Raw genomic sequence first — 17,302 nt, forward strand, 5'->3', positions numbered from 1 at the left:
TACAGAACTATGTTATTTTTCGGGGGGCATATCAAGGTGAAAATAACTATTGTAAACGACATATAAAGTCTCTATTTTTGTGCATAAACTGAAGAATGAATTTCGGTTTAGTGATACAGCAATTAGTCTCCATGGTCCACTGATTCCTTAAAACGTCTGGCTTAGCTGCTTAAATTTCTGTGTCTGAATTAATCTCAGCGGGTGATAATAAGGTGGCCTTAAGTTTCTCCGGAAGAATTTACAAATTAATAACATCAATTTCAGGTGGAGAGGAGGAGGCTGGAAGACTCGCCAGATTATCACAGGGACTGGAAGATTCCCACCTAGAAGAGATCCATTCATGGAAATCAGGTGACGGAGAAAAAGCAGGAGAGTTTACAGGAATAGCAGTTTCTCCTTGATAGATATACTTAGCAAGAGTAACTGTCTTCCTCCAAACACTACTCTTCTCGCTTGGAGTTGCATTGCCAGCTCCCTCTGCCTTTTCATAATGCCAGTACTTGTTCACCAAGTGAATCAGAAATAACAGGAAACAAATGGTAGAAGTTGCACCAGATATTACGAAGAGAACCCAGAAGTTTTTTAGGCCCAAGCTTTCAGTTTCATTCTCAGTCGTAGTGCTGGAACACTCTTGTGAATGAGCAAACCATTTGTTTTCCAATTTTACCAGCTCTCCATTTTCCGACAACCTCAATATAGCTTTGGAAAAGTCACTTGCCATTGGGGAACCCTTCTGAAACGCCTAAACCAATGCAGAATGAAAAGAATTTCTCGTTAGTGCAAAGCACAATGTAATCTCTTGATTGAGTTCTGGATAAAAGCAAACACTTACAAAGCCTAATCCTCCAAATCTGTAGGTGGGTGTGTTTGAAGCATATTGCTTGCAGTAATGGCTGATGAAGACTTTCTGATAAGGGAGTTCAAGAAAGGCAGCATATATTTCTCTACTTTGGAATTCACTTTCGTAATTGTATTCGCTAGTAACATTCCTGACATTATTGAACTTCAACACTTTCTTCAGGTAATCCCTCACAAATGAATCTCCATCACAGCCAACTGGTAAGTTGTTTCTTCTTAACCAATCAATATCAGTAACATTTGGCCGCAGCCGTTGGATGGTAAGCATTGAAGTAAGACTAGCAGTGTAGCTCGAGTTTAAGATCAACACAACAAATAGCCACACTACCAACACCACCCGAGTGAGATTGCCGTAAATTTTCTCTCCTGGAAAAAAAAAAAAACCATCGTGTCTTATAAAGATGGAAAATTGATGAAAGTAAATATAGGACAAAGATGAGTATTTTTGTTGCTTACTGTGAGCAAAAAAGAGAGAAGAGAAAGTGAAGGAAACTGCAGTGCCAATCTGATTCTTCAATGGACCTTTAAATTCAGGATTAGATTGGTGCTCCAGGAACCAAACTATGAACATTGTGTAGATCAAGATTGCACCAGTGACCACCCACATTTGCCAAGTGAAAGGCTTCATAAACATCCAAGCTGACTCTTCAAACTTAAGAGGAACTATCATCGACAAGCCTGATTCTGCATATGGCTGAGTGAATTCCACTTTATCTGCCCTGTCAGCTAGTATGGTTACATCACCGACGACGGCATCATAAGTCTTGAATTGATTTATGCACAAGACAAGCGAGAATCAGTCAGAAACGCTTAAATAGTCCATGAACTAATTAATACAACGAAGCATATCATGCACAAATTCACAATCTATAGAAATCAAAGCAATTTGGCTTCAATTCATTGGATGACCAAGTCAAATTACAGGAAAATTCTGCAGAGCTGTCACAAGCATGCAATTAATGCATAGAGATGACCACAGGAATATATCATTCCCTTTCAAAATATTCCTTCAGATCTAGACCGTTCTTATAGTATTAGTTAAATTAAGGAAAATAAATAAATAATAATGTATTTTTTAGTATAATTAGCTTCCATCTATTTACAGCCTTGAAATCATTTCAATTCAATACCACCAAACTAAAGCTTATTTATGAAATATATATAATTATTCTCATGCAATTCATGATTAGAAAGTCACTCTTAGTTAATACTAGTTATTTTAGTAGCTAATAATTGTTCTGTTAATAATTAGCTAAAAATTAAAAAAAATATCATTTCATAATTCAATAATATTTTGATTTAATCAAAACACTACTGGTTTAAAAGTTATCGTCCAATAAGCCTAAAGTGTCAAACTAATAAGTGGTTACCATTGTGAATTTCGAACCCTATCAAACTGAAATGAAAAGAAAAACAGGAAGGCACAATATCAAAGATGGGTAAGGAGACTTAAATACCTTGTTATATACGAGATTCACCAGATCGTCATAAGTGCCGTTGTAGGGTTCAAATATGTAAGGCAGATCATAATCCAAAAGCGGTAACACTTTATGGAAAAGTTCAATGCAAAAACCATCATAGAGGTTTTCACTTTCATTCACTACTCTCACAAACCTCTGGAATGAGGTTCTCCCTGGAACGCCAATTCTCATGGGTCTTGTATTTGAAGGCATTGCCCAGCCTTTTGGAATCCGATTTAAGTCTCCAGGCCAATTCACTGGACGTTGCAGTCGCATTGCCCCACCACCGTTTTGATGTTCTTTATTTTCATTGCTTTCCGAGAATCCATACCCAGGCAACCAGAAGTCTATCTCCTTATATCTCTTTCCGACCACGTTTACAATCCTCAGTTTAGGAGTATGCATTAACTCGCCTGCTTTGAAACTGATCTGACCACTAAGACCAGTGAAATTGCTTGATAATATATTATTCAAGAATTCCTTTGGACTACTACTACTGTTGCTAGACATCCTCTCCATGGCCTTTACGATAGTTGAAATGCTATCATATGCTCTCAGAGCATAAAATCCTGGCTCCGAGTTGTCTTCTTCTGGGTATTCGGACCTGAAAATTTGCCGAAATTGAGCATGGAAGCTTTTGTAGGCACTGCTACTGTCAGAATAGTAGCTCTTAATTCCTAGAGCTCCTTCCATAGAGTAAATGACAGAGGTGTTAACTGAGTCCAGGGAACTAGTAACAGTATCTCTGAGGATCCATACTGTGTCTTTCCCCACCATCCCCATCTCCTTAGCTTCTCTAAACAAATGGATGACCAAAGGTAATGATGTTTGAAGAACAATAAAAACCCGAGATTTGATTTCTTGGAGCTTTCTTAGTTCCTCTTTAACAGCTTCTTTCGGATCAGATACTACGGCAAATGGTGGAAGAACCAATCGGTGCTCTATCTCTGAACCAACTTCCTGTAAAGCCTGAGAAAGAAGTGTCAACTCCCCAGAATCACCACCATAAGTATTATCTTCGTAAACTACTACAACCCGTCTCCAACTATAAGCGCGAGTAAGTTCTGCAATACATCTCATTTGTACAGAAGCATTATAAACCATCCGGACCAAGAAAGGCCAACGGGTAGGTGTTGAAGGTGGTGTTATGGCAGGTGCAGCAAATGAAAGAACCGGAACTTGAGCTTTGCTTCCAATATCAGCAACTAAAGCTGCCTCCTCCCATTTCATCATGCCCAAAATTGCTTTGACTCCTCCCTTGTCTTTAATAAAACTTTCAGCTGCTACCAACTTATTTTCATTAGCCCCATTAACACAAATGGTTACTGAAGTAGAAGTATATATGTAGCATTAATTATCATGAAATGCAATAAAAGCATAAAAATTACCAGCTTGAGCAGTGTGGAGGGGATTGCTTTGGTGGTCATGGTAGTAAACAGATATATTGTGATCATTTGAGCCATTGTTGAAGTTTAGAACAGCTACATCAATGGCAGTCTTCTCTTCTTTCCCTATTCTTGAATTAAGATCAATGATTGCAACAATGCTCGTAACCTGCTTGTAATTGCCATTGATGGCGTCGGCTTCACAGTGGAGGAAGAGGAAGAAGGAGGTAATAATAAGCACAAGTAAAATATGCCAAAGTTTTGAAACTGAGTTGGATGAAATGAATGGGAGAGGAACTCGATAACCTTTTACTTGAAAGCAAATAAAAATTCCCATGACCATTGTGTTAGGAAAACTATTGAGATACGAAAATGGGTATAAGATTTTCTATATGATTATTATGAAGAGTCTGTTATAGTGCAGCAAAGAAAGAAGGCGCCTAGAAATTATGGAGCGCATATTGCCAAAGTCGTGGTTCGTTCCTGGAATCTACGCGTCATTCATTTCTCATCTTAGAATTGGTCTTTGATGGGACAAAGTCAATGTCAAATCTTAAAGGCGAGACTCAATTTTATTGCCACTAATTTAATTATTGATATTAGAATTTATATAAAATTATTATATGAGTAGAAATATTTCAATTAAAAAATATTAGGTTGATTTTTATATAAGGTCGAATTTAATTATTATATATATATATTTAATAAATAGATTATATTTTAATTTAAAGCAAGTGTTATATTTAAGTTTAAATTAATAATTTTTTATTGTATAAAGGTATAAGCAAGAAATTTTTCAAAACTTATAGTAACAGCACCTAGATTTTAAAAACAACATTCTCGATAGAAACAGCCGAATAGAATCCATCCATATTCAAAAAATTCCAACATGGAATCTAACAATTATGAAAGATATACGTATGGGTAAAAAAATCAATGAAATTTTAATTAAGTATTAGAGATAAAACTAAAAAAAGAAATTGTAAAATTGAATTTTGTTTAACTTACATGAATATATAGATATATATGTTACTTAAAAAAAAATACATTGTGAGAATGAAAAGGAAAAAACAGAACACATTGCATTGAGCTCAAATTATCACCAAAGAGGCAAACTCTAGCACAATGTCGAAACGTCAAAAGAGATAGGAGTTTGATCAGCTAATCATTCAAAAGTTACTCCATCGTCACCATCGAAAATTAAGCCAAGATCTTACCAAATTGATGCGTGACAGCAACTTCCTTGTGATGGCGAGAGAGGTGGCGTTACTGCAGATCTAGCATGATGCAATTCATTCATTCGGAAGATTCCTGTCTGTAGCAAGGTAAGGCTTTTCAGATTTGCACTTCTTGGGCTTACCCTTTCCTTTCGAGCATTTAAACAACTATCTTGTTGGCACCTGTCAAAACTCTCTTCATGCAGGAAGTGGACTTTTCAAGGGAGTGAATTATTGATCTCAATGCTTGTTAATCAGAATTCCTGAAGAATCTCTTGATGAATTTTATTAGGAATATTTACAGCTTCGATCTCAGGTGGAGAGGAGACTGTAGGAACACTCGAAGAATCACTTCCTCCATCATAGATAAACCATGCAAGAGCAACGTACGATCTTGCTCCAAAGAATCCTCTAAATTCAGAATTAGGTCGTCTCTCCAAGATTCAGAATATGATCGTCCTGTAGATCAAGGCCCGTACATTTGCCAGTTGATAGTCTTCAGAAATATCCAAGCCTGAGTTTTAGGAAAAATTATTCCATTATAAAACTTCTCGATTTTCAGGCTTGGTAGGAACTATCCAGCCATTATTTTTTCCATCCGGAGATTACCTTTTTCAATTTTCCATCTGGAGATGACCTTTTTCAATTTTTCAATTTCAGAATATAATCCAATACTTAATTCGAAAATTAAATTCAATAATTTTTTAGAAAATTCGAGCCGCAATAGACCCAAATCACAAACCATCCCATTGACTTCCAGAGGGGTTTAAGCCCAGGTAACGTAAACGTTAATACAGCCTTCTATGATCAAGTGGGCGGAGGCTGTTTATCAAAATTCAAAAAAACAAATAAAATAAATAAAACGATACAGCATATGCTAATGCTACAGTGCAAGCGTGACAAGCATATGCTCCTCACTTCTCACACCTAATAGTCAAAACTCAAAACGTTCAATGTGTGCGACAATAATTATTGAGAAAAATTATTTTTCTAATAAATGTCACGCTATCTTAAATTATATAAATATTTTTTAATATAAATTGAATTAAATTCTATATTTTTATTTTAAAATTAAATAAGTTTAATTTTTGTTGGTGTCAAAAACTTTATAAAGTATAAAAATATTAATCTGAAAAATATTTTTCATAAATTAAATGAACCCTTAATCATCTCTTATTTATTAAAATTTAAAAATAATTGGAGTGTTTTGCATTAACTTTGTTTATTTCACAAAGTAGATGTAATTCACCATTAGATTATTGAGGTCTAATATAATAATATAAACTATAAAAAAAATGATTTTCTAAGAAAAAATATTATTTAATTCGAAGAAATTTATAAAATTAGTCTATAAATTTTAAAAAATAAATTAAAAAATTTATTAATTAATAATTTTATTAATTTTTTATTAAATATTAAAAAATAAGAGTTTTTTATATCAATTAAATTAAATATTATAATATGAATAAAATAATAAAAAAGTTAATTAATAATTTTTTTAAAAAAAATTGAACTAATATTAAATGATTAATTAATAAATTTATTTAATTATAAACTTTTTTTAATAAAAAAATGAAAATTATACATTCAACTTGATATCTTTTAAAATTTAATTTAATGAATTTATCGCGGTATTTAAAAATAAAGTAATTATTAAAAAAAATATGAAAGGCGCCTAAACAATATTAATCCTGGAGATTACATCACGTGACGAGTACGTGGCAATGGCTTTACAGGAGAGGCCTATCCAACTTCTAAACCATTAACGGACAGTTCTTTGAGTTGTATTCTTGATTGATTAGTGAGTTAAGCATCTAACGAGTATAAAGTCTGTGATTGTAGTCCCGCCAGTTTCGATCTCTTCTTCTGATTTTCTTTTGTTTGTTTGGAATCAAAAGAAAGGGAAAGAAAATCAAAGAAAGTGATTGATTTTCTTATTGGTATTACTGAGGAGGTTCAGGTCGTATGATGTTGTGTGGTGTATTAAAAGATCAAATTCAGAATTGGCTTCGCGATTATGATAGGCTACAATACTTGGCTGTCATCCTCATTTACATTCAGGTAACAAAATCTTGCTCTCTTCTTCTTCTTCTTCTTCTTCTTCTTCTTTTTAATTTGACATGAATCTTGCTTTCTTTCTCTTTATTTCAATGCATTATTTGTAATTTGAGGTTTTCTTTTTGATGTCACGGATATTAACTCTAATTATAATCATTATTGTTGTAATTGGGTTTAATTTATTCTGGAATGAATTTGATTTGTCATTGACAGATTGGCTGCGCGTTGATTGGATCACTTGGGGCATCGTACAACGGTGTGTTGCTCGTCAATTTGGGAATTGCTTTGTTTGCGCTGGTCGCTATAGAGAGTAGCAGTCAGAGTTTGGGTCGGACCTACGCCGTTCTTCTCTTTTGTTCTATTCTGCTTGATATTTCTTGGTTCATTCTTTTCGCTCGTGACATTTGGTAATTCTTTCTTTTTTTTTTTCTAAAAATTTACTTTCCTTGTTTTATATGCTATTTGCTTTCTTTTATTGGTAGTGTTTCATTAGTTATAACCGCTGTTAAGTGTTTCTTGGGATCGTTCATCTTGTTAAAAATTTATTAACTTCAAAGAATTTCATCACCAGTTCGTATTCATAGGGCATCAATATTGGCATCCTGATTTATTTATTTGATTTGTTGAGGGTCATACGTTCAGATAGGATTTATTTTATTGAATTAATTATCCAATGCAGAAATTATGTAGGAGTGCAACCCTTTAGTTCATTTTGTTTTCCCTTAAATTTATGAATCATGCAATAATAGGTCGTGATTTCTAATCTATTAACTGAAAGCATTATTCTTGTCTGCAGGAACATTTCTTCAGAGAAGTATGGGATGTTCTTTATCTTTTCAGTGAAACTCACCTTAGCGATGCAAATTGTTGGATTTTCTGTGAGGTTGTCATCCTCATTGTTGTGGATTCAGATTTACAGATTGGGAGTTTCCTATGTAGAAAGCAGTGGTCCTCGAGAAGCAGATTTTGATTTAAGAAATAGCTTCCTCAGTCCTGTAACTCCAGCTGCAGCAAGAGAAAGCTCAGATTCTGATGTTGCTTTAGGGGGCTCCGTTTATTATCCAGCTTATTACTCACCACTGTTTGAAGATGGTCGGAACAATGGATACCTACATTTGGTATGTTGTAAAGTTACTTGTAATCTTTGCGCAGTTAGCATGCTCTGGATGCTTTCACTAGTTTGCTTTTGGCTATGAATAATTTTGGGCTCATACTTTTGTTTAGATACTTCAAATTCTCCTGAAATTTGCTATTAACTTGCCAAAGACAAACCAATGAAACTGTTTTTGGTTTGAGGGAAAGGCTGAAGGAAAGAAATAGTGGGAGGGATAAGATAGGAAGGAAAAGGCAACCTTCCTTCTATTTGTTTGGATGGAAATGCACTGAAGGTAGGAAGGAGGAAGTTGACATTTCACCCATTATGGGACCAGAATGATCCATTTAACTTGGATTAGGAGAGTCTGGGACAAAACAGAATGTGAAACCCACATTTCCAATAAATTTTTACCACAAGTGATGGTAAATTAAAAAATGAAGAGAAGCATCCTTTCTTGACTTTTCTTGCCATCTGAACGTGAAGAACAGAGCTGCCTTATTTCCTTGTACTGAATCAAACTGATTGTTACTATTTTGTTTTTTCTACTTGAAGCCTCTCTCACATGTTCACATTGGCCAAATTGAATACTCAACTGAAGTTGTAGATTTCTGTAATATCGATATAAGTGTATTTGCGAGTTGATGACTTTTCCTAGTGCAATTGTAAATTGTAGAGAAAACTTACAAATAAGGTGAAATATAAGCATATTTGTACATATTATGACACTGATTGAAATATTTACAACTTTGTGTTTGTAGATATCTGCATTAATATAGATCATATCCAGTATTTGTATAGTTATTGAAGTTCATTGCTTTCCCATGCATTTGATTTCATGGAATCCACATGATCTTGTTTCTTATATTTCAAGGGATCAGTAATTTGATATGGTTTTGTATGATACTATTATTTATTTATTTATTTTTGTAGGATCAAAGTTCCAGTATTGACAATGGGTCCACTTCTAGTGCTGAAATTTCTCAGTTGAAGGTGTCCATGGGTAGATCTTTCCAGACAATAGATGTAAGTATCTGTGAGAGTTTTCTGTATCTCTGAATTTATCTTATGTTTCATTTAATTCTAGAGGCATGCCCCTTCTTTATTTAAATGGATTAGAAGAAATCAATTCTCATTTTAAAGATGAAGTGGGTTTCCAAAGTCAAAAACTTGAAATAGAACATTTTTTAAATAAATAAGATGGAAATGGAATTTCTTGTTTTCACTTGACTAGTTTATCTTGGGTTTTCTGTTGCATTCTTTCATTGCTTGAATACATGCTGGTATTGTTTTTTTTTGTTACTGTTGGTTCTTTCTGCATTGCTCTAATATATATACATTTAACCATTCCAGTGAAACCTGTGGTCATGCTGTCGATAATTGGGGTTTCTTACAAATTCAAAATGTAAAAAGATAAATGCTTTCAATCTGTTGTTATTAATATGATCAGGCATTTGCTTATTCAGTAAGGAAGTCTTTCTTGTTGGTTTATTTTCATGTAATTAAGATAAAAAGAGCTTCTTTCAGTTTGTGGCATTCAATAATCTCCTTATCCTATCTCAAGATGTTTGTATTTTTGGGTTTGTTTTATGGGCAGGGAAGGGGGATGGAAGAAGATAAGCCTGGTGTGTTTTTTTTTTTTAAAGAAAAAATAATGTGTTTTAGTCAATGCATGCTGTGACATATTTATGTGCAAATAATATTTTGTTGAAGTAGCAATTCTAGGTTCCTCTTGATTGCATCAGCATATGGCTGAATACACCATTCTTTTGAATATGATCAGTTGGATGTTTATGATGACTGTTAGTTATAGCAATGATTCCGTGCTGATATGTGACGTTGCATTAATACAATTTTACTGGTGTTTATATTATGTTTTTCTTAGATCTCCAGGCTCCTAAATGGTGATTATGGGTTTGAGAGGACCATTTGTGTCAGTATTATGGACTTTGGAGTTTCAACTTCAGATAGTCTGCTGCTGCTTTTGCAAAAGGAAATGGATTTAAAGTCATCATTCTAGTTAATTAACTGCGATTCAATAGTCATTAATGGGTTTCCACATTGATTAATAAGTGTCAACATAATGTATTAAATTGTTGGCTGTCACTGGGAATTTTCACAGCATCTTCATTAGTCTGGTATTATTTCTAATGCATGCATTGCTTCTAACTAGTTTAGCCCTTGCAGGAGGAAAATGCCACAGGCGAGCCTCAGACCGTCTGAATTAGATTCTCGTATTTCTGAAATATCAGGTTTTTGAAGTCACTCCCCATAGTGTTACCATTTCGAGGATGAATTCTTTGATGAGGCCAGTCGTGTACAGGAATGGTACTTGTACAGTTTTTGTTCTTGACATTTTCCCCAAGATGATAGCTTCCAATCTCCGAGTTACAAGAAATGCATGTTCAGTCTCTGCAAGAGTATGACAGTAATATCGAGGTTCTGCCATTTTTGCCATTTTTGCTATTTGAGTGAGCATTATGCAATATTAAGCCGAGGATGCTATGTGCAGGTCTGTCGAAGCTCTGAATTTGGTGCAATCTCAAAATATGTAAACCTATCATGCAGGCAGACTGTTCAGTTTGGCATTTGGTGCACTCAAATTGGCCTGTTTATCTCTGGGTCCAAATGTCATTGACATTCTTGTTTTGAAGAGTTTCTGAAATTTGATCATACCCTTTTTAGATTACAAACTCTTGAGTCAGTTTTCCTCGATGCTTATTCTTTTTTTTTTTTCTTTCTTTCTTTCTTTTCATTTTTTAAACCTGATATTTGATTAAATTGAATGAGAATAGTTTGGATTAAATTGGTGTTTGCTCCAATTTGGGAGTTGCAGGTGAATGTAAAGGAGTGCTTATGCTGGTCCTTAAATTTTCCTAAAGCTTGAATTCTACCTCTAAGTTCCTTTTTTTTTTGGGGGGGGGAATTTAAAGTTTGAGTTCAGCATTTTTAGATTTTATTATGCTTAGACTTGCTTAACCTTGATTCACATCTAGCTTGCTTATCAAACTCGTGAGTTTGATTTAAATTCAACTCATTTATGAATCTTAAATTATTTAAAAGAATTATTTTTATTAGTTTTTTTATTTAAAATGTATTCAATGGTAAATTTGATGAATTAGATAATAATTAAATTAATAATAATAATAATAATAATAATAATAATAATAATAATAATAAACTATCATCTTACATTTAATTTTATTTTATAATTTTTTATACCATAAAATTTACTTGCTTAATAACCATTATTGAGGTTTTGAAAAAAAGGGTTTATTCTATGATAAAAATGAATAAATTATAAATCAAATAAATTAAACATAAAATAATTATAAAAGATATTTAATGATTTTGTAATTACTTATTGAAATAAATTGATTTGAGTACTTAGCAATTTAAAAAAAAAAAAAAGGGAGAGAGGGAAAAAGACGCAGTGTTCTTCTGATAGTGTTTCTGGAACAGGGTTCCTGGGGTGGGCCTTAGGCTTATTGTATTATTTTTGGAATTTTTTTTATTTAAACCTTTATTTGCTGTAATAGGTTATGCCTATTTTTAATATTATGAATGTTATCTTTGGAGTCTTATATACATTAGTATATTGCAGTCTTTTAATAATGCATAATTTTTTCGGTTTGATGAAATGAAAGCAACTTGGTTTTCTTAGGCTCCAACAAAGTTGAAAACATCGTTTTCTTCCAGAAGGTATTGAATTCAGCATCTATGTAATTTGCAAATGTCCAAAACTCCAAGTCCATCGTTTAGTTTTCTTAGACTACGTGTTTGGTAGGATTTCTTTTTCCAAGATCACTGGCTGGCTAGAAGGGCAAACACTGCCTATTTATTTAATAATTTTTGCCATAGGGTGACATTTCAAAGTTGTTTGCACCTTCAGAGTAAATGAAAGATGTTAGAATCTGAAAATGCAGCCTCTCGAATGGCACATTGAAAGAGCCAAAAAATGACTGATTCTTGCACAACAAAATTTGTAATCCCGAAAGTATAAATCTCGCTCGCTAGAATACGTCTCAGCACAGGCCGTTAATTCTACAATAAAAAATGGAAGCAACAATATATTTCCCATCAAAATGGTACTGCTGACAATTTGGGTTCATTTGCAAACAGGCGAAATACAAGGGAAAAGGGGAACTAAAAGGAGAAAAATAAGCCCACATAATCAGCAACATCTTTCCTTCATCCTCTGATTAATGAGAAGCAAGAAACTGGAACTTGAAAGTTTTCTGATAAAATCATCACTTCACTGTTATAATCTTGATTATGGATGCAGTTCCAACTCGGTGCAAAGCCACAACAGAATCTCCAGGCTTGCATAATCCTTTTGCCTTGGCATGTTGAATAGCAAAATCCAAAGCTTCCTCTGTTGTCTCTGCATGAGAAGCCCTAGCAGATCCTGCATATAAAACAGGTACCAATCCACGAAAAATAAGGCTATGTCTTGCAGGAGCTTCATTACTGCAAGACCAATCAAAGGAATCAGTTTTAATCTCAGGTACAACCACAGATAAAATAGGCATGCCAGGCCTGTATTTAGCCACCAGTTTTGCAGTACTTCCTCCCCTGGTTAACACCAATATAAGAGATGCTTTTGCTGAATTGGCTGTTCTGACAGCAGAGGATGCCAGACTCTCCAATGGGCTCATGGGCACAGGTGAGTGTTCCATGATTCTTTTGAAGACATCTCCATAATCAAGGGTGTTTTCTGCTTCTACACATATTTTTGCCATAGTCCGAACAGCCATTTCTGGATATGCTCCAGCTGCTGTTTCACCACTCAGCATCACACAGTCAGAACCATCAAGAACTGCATTGGCAACATCAGTGGCTTCAGCTCTAGTTGGTCGGGGTGACTTGATCATGGACTCCAACATCTGGGTTGCAGTAACAACTGGTTTTCCTTGAATATTACACTTGTAGATCATCACTTTCTGTGCTAGAAAAATCTTTTCAATGGGAATTTCCATTCCAAGGTCACCACGTGCAACCATAAATGCATCTGAATTTGCTAGGATATCATCAAAATTTGCAACCCCTTCTTGGTTTTCAACCTAACATATTGATGTTAAAGTAAACATTTAGATTGCAATGAAGCAATTCATAGTAGTTAATTCAAAATTTTCCAAAAACATGTAAGTTCCGCCTCCAATAAGCTTGATAACAACAAATTCATGCTCAAGCCATTCAAAGTAACACAAAGTTTAAAGCAACCATTCAATTAAATGCTTGGTTCTAATTTCTCACTACATGCAATTATGCAATAACACCAACAAAATCAAAGCACTTCAACAATATAACTGACATACCTTTGACATGAGAAGGATATCCTTAGCATGTTCCCCGAGCAACTTCCTTACTTGCACGAGATCTGAGCCCTTTCGTACAAAAGATAGAGCAATCATGTCAATTTGATTGGGAATTCCCCACTTCAAAATATCTTCCTTGTCCTTCTCTGTCAAAGTTGGAAGATCCACTATTACTCCAGGAAGATTAACATTTTTCCTCTCACCAAGAACTGCAGAGTTCTCACACCGACATTGAACCAAACCCGCTCCAATGTCACATGATAAAACTGTAAATGAAATTGTGCCATCTGCACAAAGTATAACCATCCCAGGCTGGACATCCACAGCCAACTTTTTGTAGCTCATGCAAATCATATTCTCATCACCTTTTATACTGTAGTCAGTAGATATAGTGATTTCTTGGCCCTGTTTAAGATGGATGGGTTTGCCATCCTTCAAGAACCCAGTTCGAATCTCTGGTCCCTGATATGCACAAATAGAACAACTTTAGCATCTACTAAACTAGCTTTTAAATAGAGAGCCTGAAATGGAGAAAATGAAGGTCATGTTTTTTTTTCCGTATTTATAGAGGGTCAAAATGGTTTATTTAGATATATTTGCACTAATATGTGAGTTAGAATTGTATCTCCTGTTTGGTCTTTGTCCATTATAGCTTTCCTAGATTCTACTTCTACCAACAACAATAGTTAACAACGAAAAAAACAACAAAAGCCTTAACCCAAACTAATTCGGGGCAGCTTAATGGAACTAAGCTGTTCAGCTCTATTAGACACCAAGCATACGTCAAAATCCAAAGCCAGTAACCTTTGATATCACCACCAACAACACAGTCCTATTTTGTGAATCACCTCTTCAGATTATGATCTTTAGGAACTGCTAAGAAATGCACGATTACCAACTACTCAACAAATAGTTAAAATGCACTTTGAGATGAAAAAAAAAATAAAAGTGAAAAATACTTTTTTACTGTTGATCAACCTCAAACTTAAAAATATCGGCCAGAATAACTCCAAACTACATTTAACACACACACACACACAGAGGGAAGTATCGAGGCATCTGTTTATTCTCGATTGAACTCTGTATTCCAACAAGTAAATAGCAATTCTACTAGGAATTGATTACTCAATATCAAAAGTTAGTGCAACTATTTTCATCATTGTTTCACTCAGAGATCTACCAAAATCAACTCTCACTTGCTAAGAAACTGATTTATAATGGGTAGGGCGGAGGAAAATTTTCCAGCAGAAAACACAATTGCAATTTGACATAACAAAAGAAAGGCAGTTTCTGCATTTGGGATGGTGAAACAGAGAAGCAAAACTCCTCTCCAAATAAAGAACTGATAAAAAAATAACATAGAATCGATTTATTCAAGGTACTTAAAAGAACAAAATGCATCTGGTGTAAACAAAGAACACGACATTTCCAGTTTCATGCAGGAAATCCACAACACAACCTCGCAGAAATCCCAAAAATCTATCAAAACTATAATCATAAAAATGAATCAGATATAAAAATAGCTGGCTGCTCATATTAAAAAGGAAAAAAAAGTTGCGGAAAGTACAAAATAAAGACATGCATGCTACATCTACAGGTGACAGAATCGAAATGGGAAAAAAATCAATATCGAACCAGAAACAGTGATACGAACTATGAAGCATCGACTAGTAATATGAATAGCTTAACCCAGAAGCCAAAAAAATGAAAAAACAAATAAAAGTCAAACACAACAAAAAGAAAAAGTGATACACACATATATACCTTGGTATCAAGCATAACAGCACAGAGAATACCAGTGTTAACCATCGCGGCCCCGAGATTGTCAAGGGTTTCCTGGTGGTACTCGTGAGATCCATGAGAGAAGTTGAAGCGAGCAACGTTCATGCCTGCCCTCAACAGCTTTTCAATCATAGGTACAGATCTGGATGCGGGTCCAAGAGTGCAAACAATCTTCGTCTTGGGCTTCTTCTCCATTAGAACAGTATCTGCTTCACTGTTGTTCATTCTGATAACGCTCAAATATGGCTATGTATTCGTTAAAATGGAAAAAAAAAAAACAGAGGAAAACAACAAGACCTGGATTGTGATTGCTGTGTAGGTGATGAGAAGAAGGGGAGAGCAGAAAAATACGAGAACCTAGATTGGAAAAGCGAAAGAAAAGAGATGGGGAATGGTCTTAGCAAGGGAAAGGTTTGATTTTTAAGGAAATATAAACGAAAGAAGAAAGTAATATTCCTTGAGGAACAAGTCGTAAGAGCAATGGATTCTAGAGCGTCAATATCTTTTGCGGCAGCATTTGGTTTGCGCCTTGGCTTTTCAACAAACGACTCGCAGTTTTCATGCGGTTGGGTCAACCCAAAAATGGGAAGGTCTGCAATTATAAATTTTGAATTTTGAATTTTCTTATATATATGTAAATATTTCATAACTAATAATACATCAATTTAAATAAGGTTTTGTCACTTTTAAAAAAATAAAATAAAATAAAACAATTATGTCATTTACTTTTCATTTGTCTTTTGATATTTGTTTTGGCTTTTAGAGATGGTCATGAGTCACTAATCACTATGGTCATAATTCCCTAGTTATTAGATTTATTTTTTTTTAATTGGAAATTAGAGATTGGATATAAAAAATAAAAATTAAGAGTAGAATTAGAGAGTTATAAGATTTACTTAAATATCATATTAAATATGTGAATGCCCTTTAATTATTAGATTAAATATTTTAATTAAAATATAAAATTTTAATCAATTTTCCGTTTTTTTTATTATTTTTTTTTAACTTTGCAGTAGCAAAAGTGGTTACCGCTCATTTGAAGTGCGGAACACCGCAGGTAATTAATATAAATATAATTATAAAAAATATATTAATATTAATATAAAGATTAATTATTTTAATTTATTTATAATATAATATTTTTTATGTTTATTATTCTATTTTGTTATTTTTATTACAATTAATTTATAAATATTTAATATATAATGAAATATGAAAGGTATAATATTATATTGTAAATAAATTAAAATAATTAATTTTTATAATAATATTAATATACTTTTTATAACTATATTTATATAAATTTAATATATAATTAAATAAATTATATAAATTAATAAATAAATTAAATAATAATATTAATATAATTTTTATAATTATATTTATATTAATTTAATATATAATTAAATAAATATAATTAATAAAATATAATAATTAAATTAATAATTTAAATTGATTGAATTACGATATTCCGCACTTCAAATGGTTCGGAAAAAAGTTTTATCCAGATCAGCATTTGAATTTTCTTTTTTTAATTTAAAGAGACAAAAGCCCTAAAAAAATTAAGCTGAAGATAAAAGGACATAAAAATCAACTGAGAAAGTTCAATCCAAAAGCAAACAACCCAACCCATCTAAAGCTCAGCCCATAAACATCTTTGGAACCAAAGAGAACATCCCATAACATGCCAGCAAAGATTCAGCTGCCTAAATGGCACCCCCTACTGCACCGGATTCCTCGTTGCACTGACTAAAACAATAAACGGCAATAACAAGCAAAGTCTTCACCCACAGCTTGCAGCACTCTTGTCAGTGTGACCATACAAGTCGCATACAGCGAACCAAATAAACAAAAATAAATACAACTAAAAAAAAGATACAAATAAAAAATATTCACCCAAGATGATTGTACTCTACAGCAACATTCCTTGAAAATTTATCAGCGCATGTTAATTTCATATAGTTATAGAATCATTTCAATAAGCTAAACACGTGATTCTGGCACTAAAATCACTAGATGACGATTGCCGAATAAACCAAGACGAAGCATAGCAAAATTCCTCACCGATGAAATACCTACCAAAGAAAAACTTTAAAACAATAAAGAAATTGAAATACAAACACTATACAAA

General features: G+C 33.5%; 3 protein-coding genes across 7 annotated transcripts; 1 reads left to right on the plus strand and 2 right to left on the minus strand.

Annotated features, from left to right (window-relative positions):
• Positions 1-4,181, minus strand: LOC110604587 (glutamate receptor 2.9). 2 transcript variants are annotated; one of them, XM_021742823.2, is made up of 5 exons: positions 3,707-4,181; positions 2,316-3,601; positions 1,315-1,621; positions 833-1,224; positions 1-742 (listed from the first exon to the last, which is right to left on the minus strand). In XM_021742823.2, exons 1-5 carry the CDS (start codon positions 4,044-4,046, stop codon positions 239-241), a joined length of 2,829 nt encoding a protein of 942 aa, XP_021598515.1. In that variant the 5' UTR covers positions 4,047-4,181; the 3' UTR covers positions 1-238. The 2 variants fall into 2 exon arrangements, with proteins under 2 accessions (XP_021598515.1, XP_021598516.1); XM_021742824.2 differs by having other exon boundaries at positions 2,316-3,598; positions 3,707-4,179.
• Positions 4,182-6,643: 2,462 nt separating this feature from the next.
• LOC110604575 lies at positions 6,644-10,893 on the plus strand. 4 transcript variants are annotated; one of them, XR_006349131.1, is made up of 6 exons: positions 6,644-6,981; positions 7,192-7,385; positions 7,775-8,096; positions 9,005-9,097; positions 9,957-10,510; positions 10,584-10,893. XR_006349131.1 is itself a non-coding variant. In XM_043952277.1 (5 exons), exons 1-5 carry the CDS (start codon positions 6,886-6,888, stop codon positions 10,089-10,091), a joined length of 840 nt encoding a protein of 279 aa, XP_043808212.1. In that variant the 5' UTR covers positions 6,644-6,885; the 3' UTR covers positions 10,092-10,893. The 4 variants fall into 4 exon arrangements, 2 of the variants coding, with proteins under 2 accessions (XP_043808212.1, XP_021598497.1); XR_006349132.1 differs by having other exon boundaries at positions 9,957-10,491; XM_043952277.1 differs by having other exon boundaries at positions 9,957-10,893.
• A 1,220-nt stretch (positions 10,894-12,113) lies between these two features.
• LOC110605334 (pyruvate kinase, cytosolic isozyme) lies at positions 12,114-15,709 on the minus strand. The gene is made up of 3 exons (XM_021743832.2): positions 15,154-15,709; positions 13,390-13,851; positions 12,114-13,134 (listed from the first exon to the last, which is right to left on the minus strand). The coding sequence occupies exons 1-3, from the start codon at positions 15,394-15,396 to the stop codon at positions 12,322-12,324; spliced, it is 1,518 nt and encodes a 505-aa protein (XP_021599524.1). The 5' UTR covers positions 15,397-15,709; the 3' UTR covers positions 12,114-12,321.
• Between the last annotated feature and the right edge of the window lie 1,593 nt (positions 15,710-17,302).

This window comes from Manihot esculenta, chromosome 17 (genome assembly GCF_001659605.2).
Source record: "Manihot esculenta cultivar AM560-2 chromosome 17, M.esculenta_v8, whole genome shotgun sequence".
NCBI classification, from domain to species: Eukaryota; Viridiplantae; Streptophyta; class Magnoliopsida; order Malpighiales; family Euphorbiaceae; genus Manihot; species Manihot esculenta.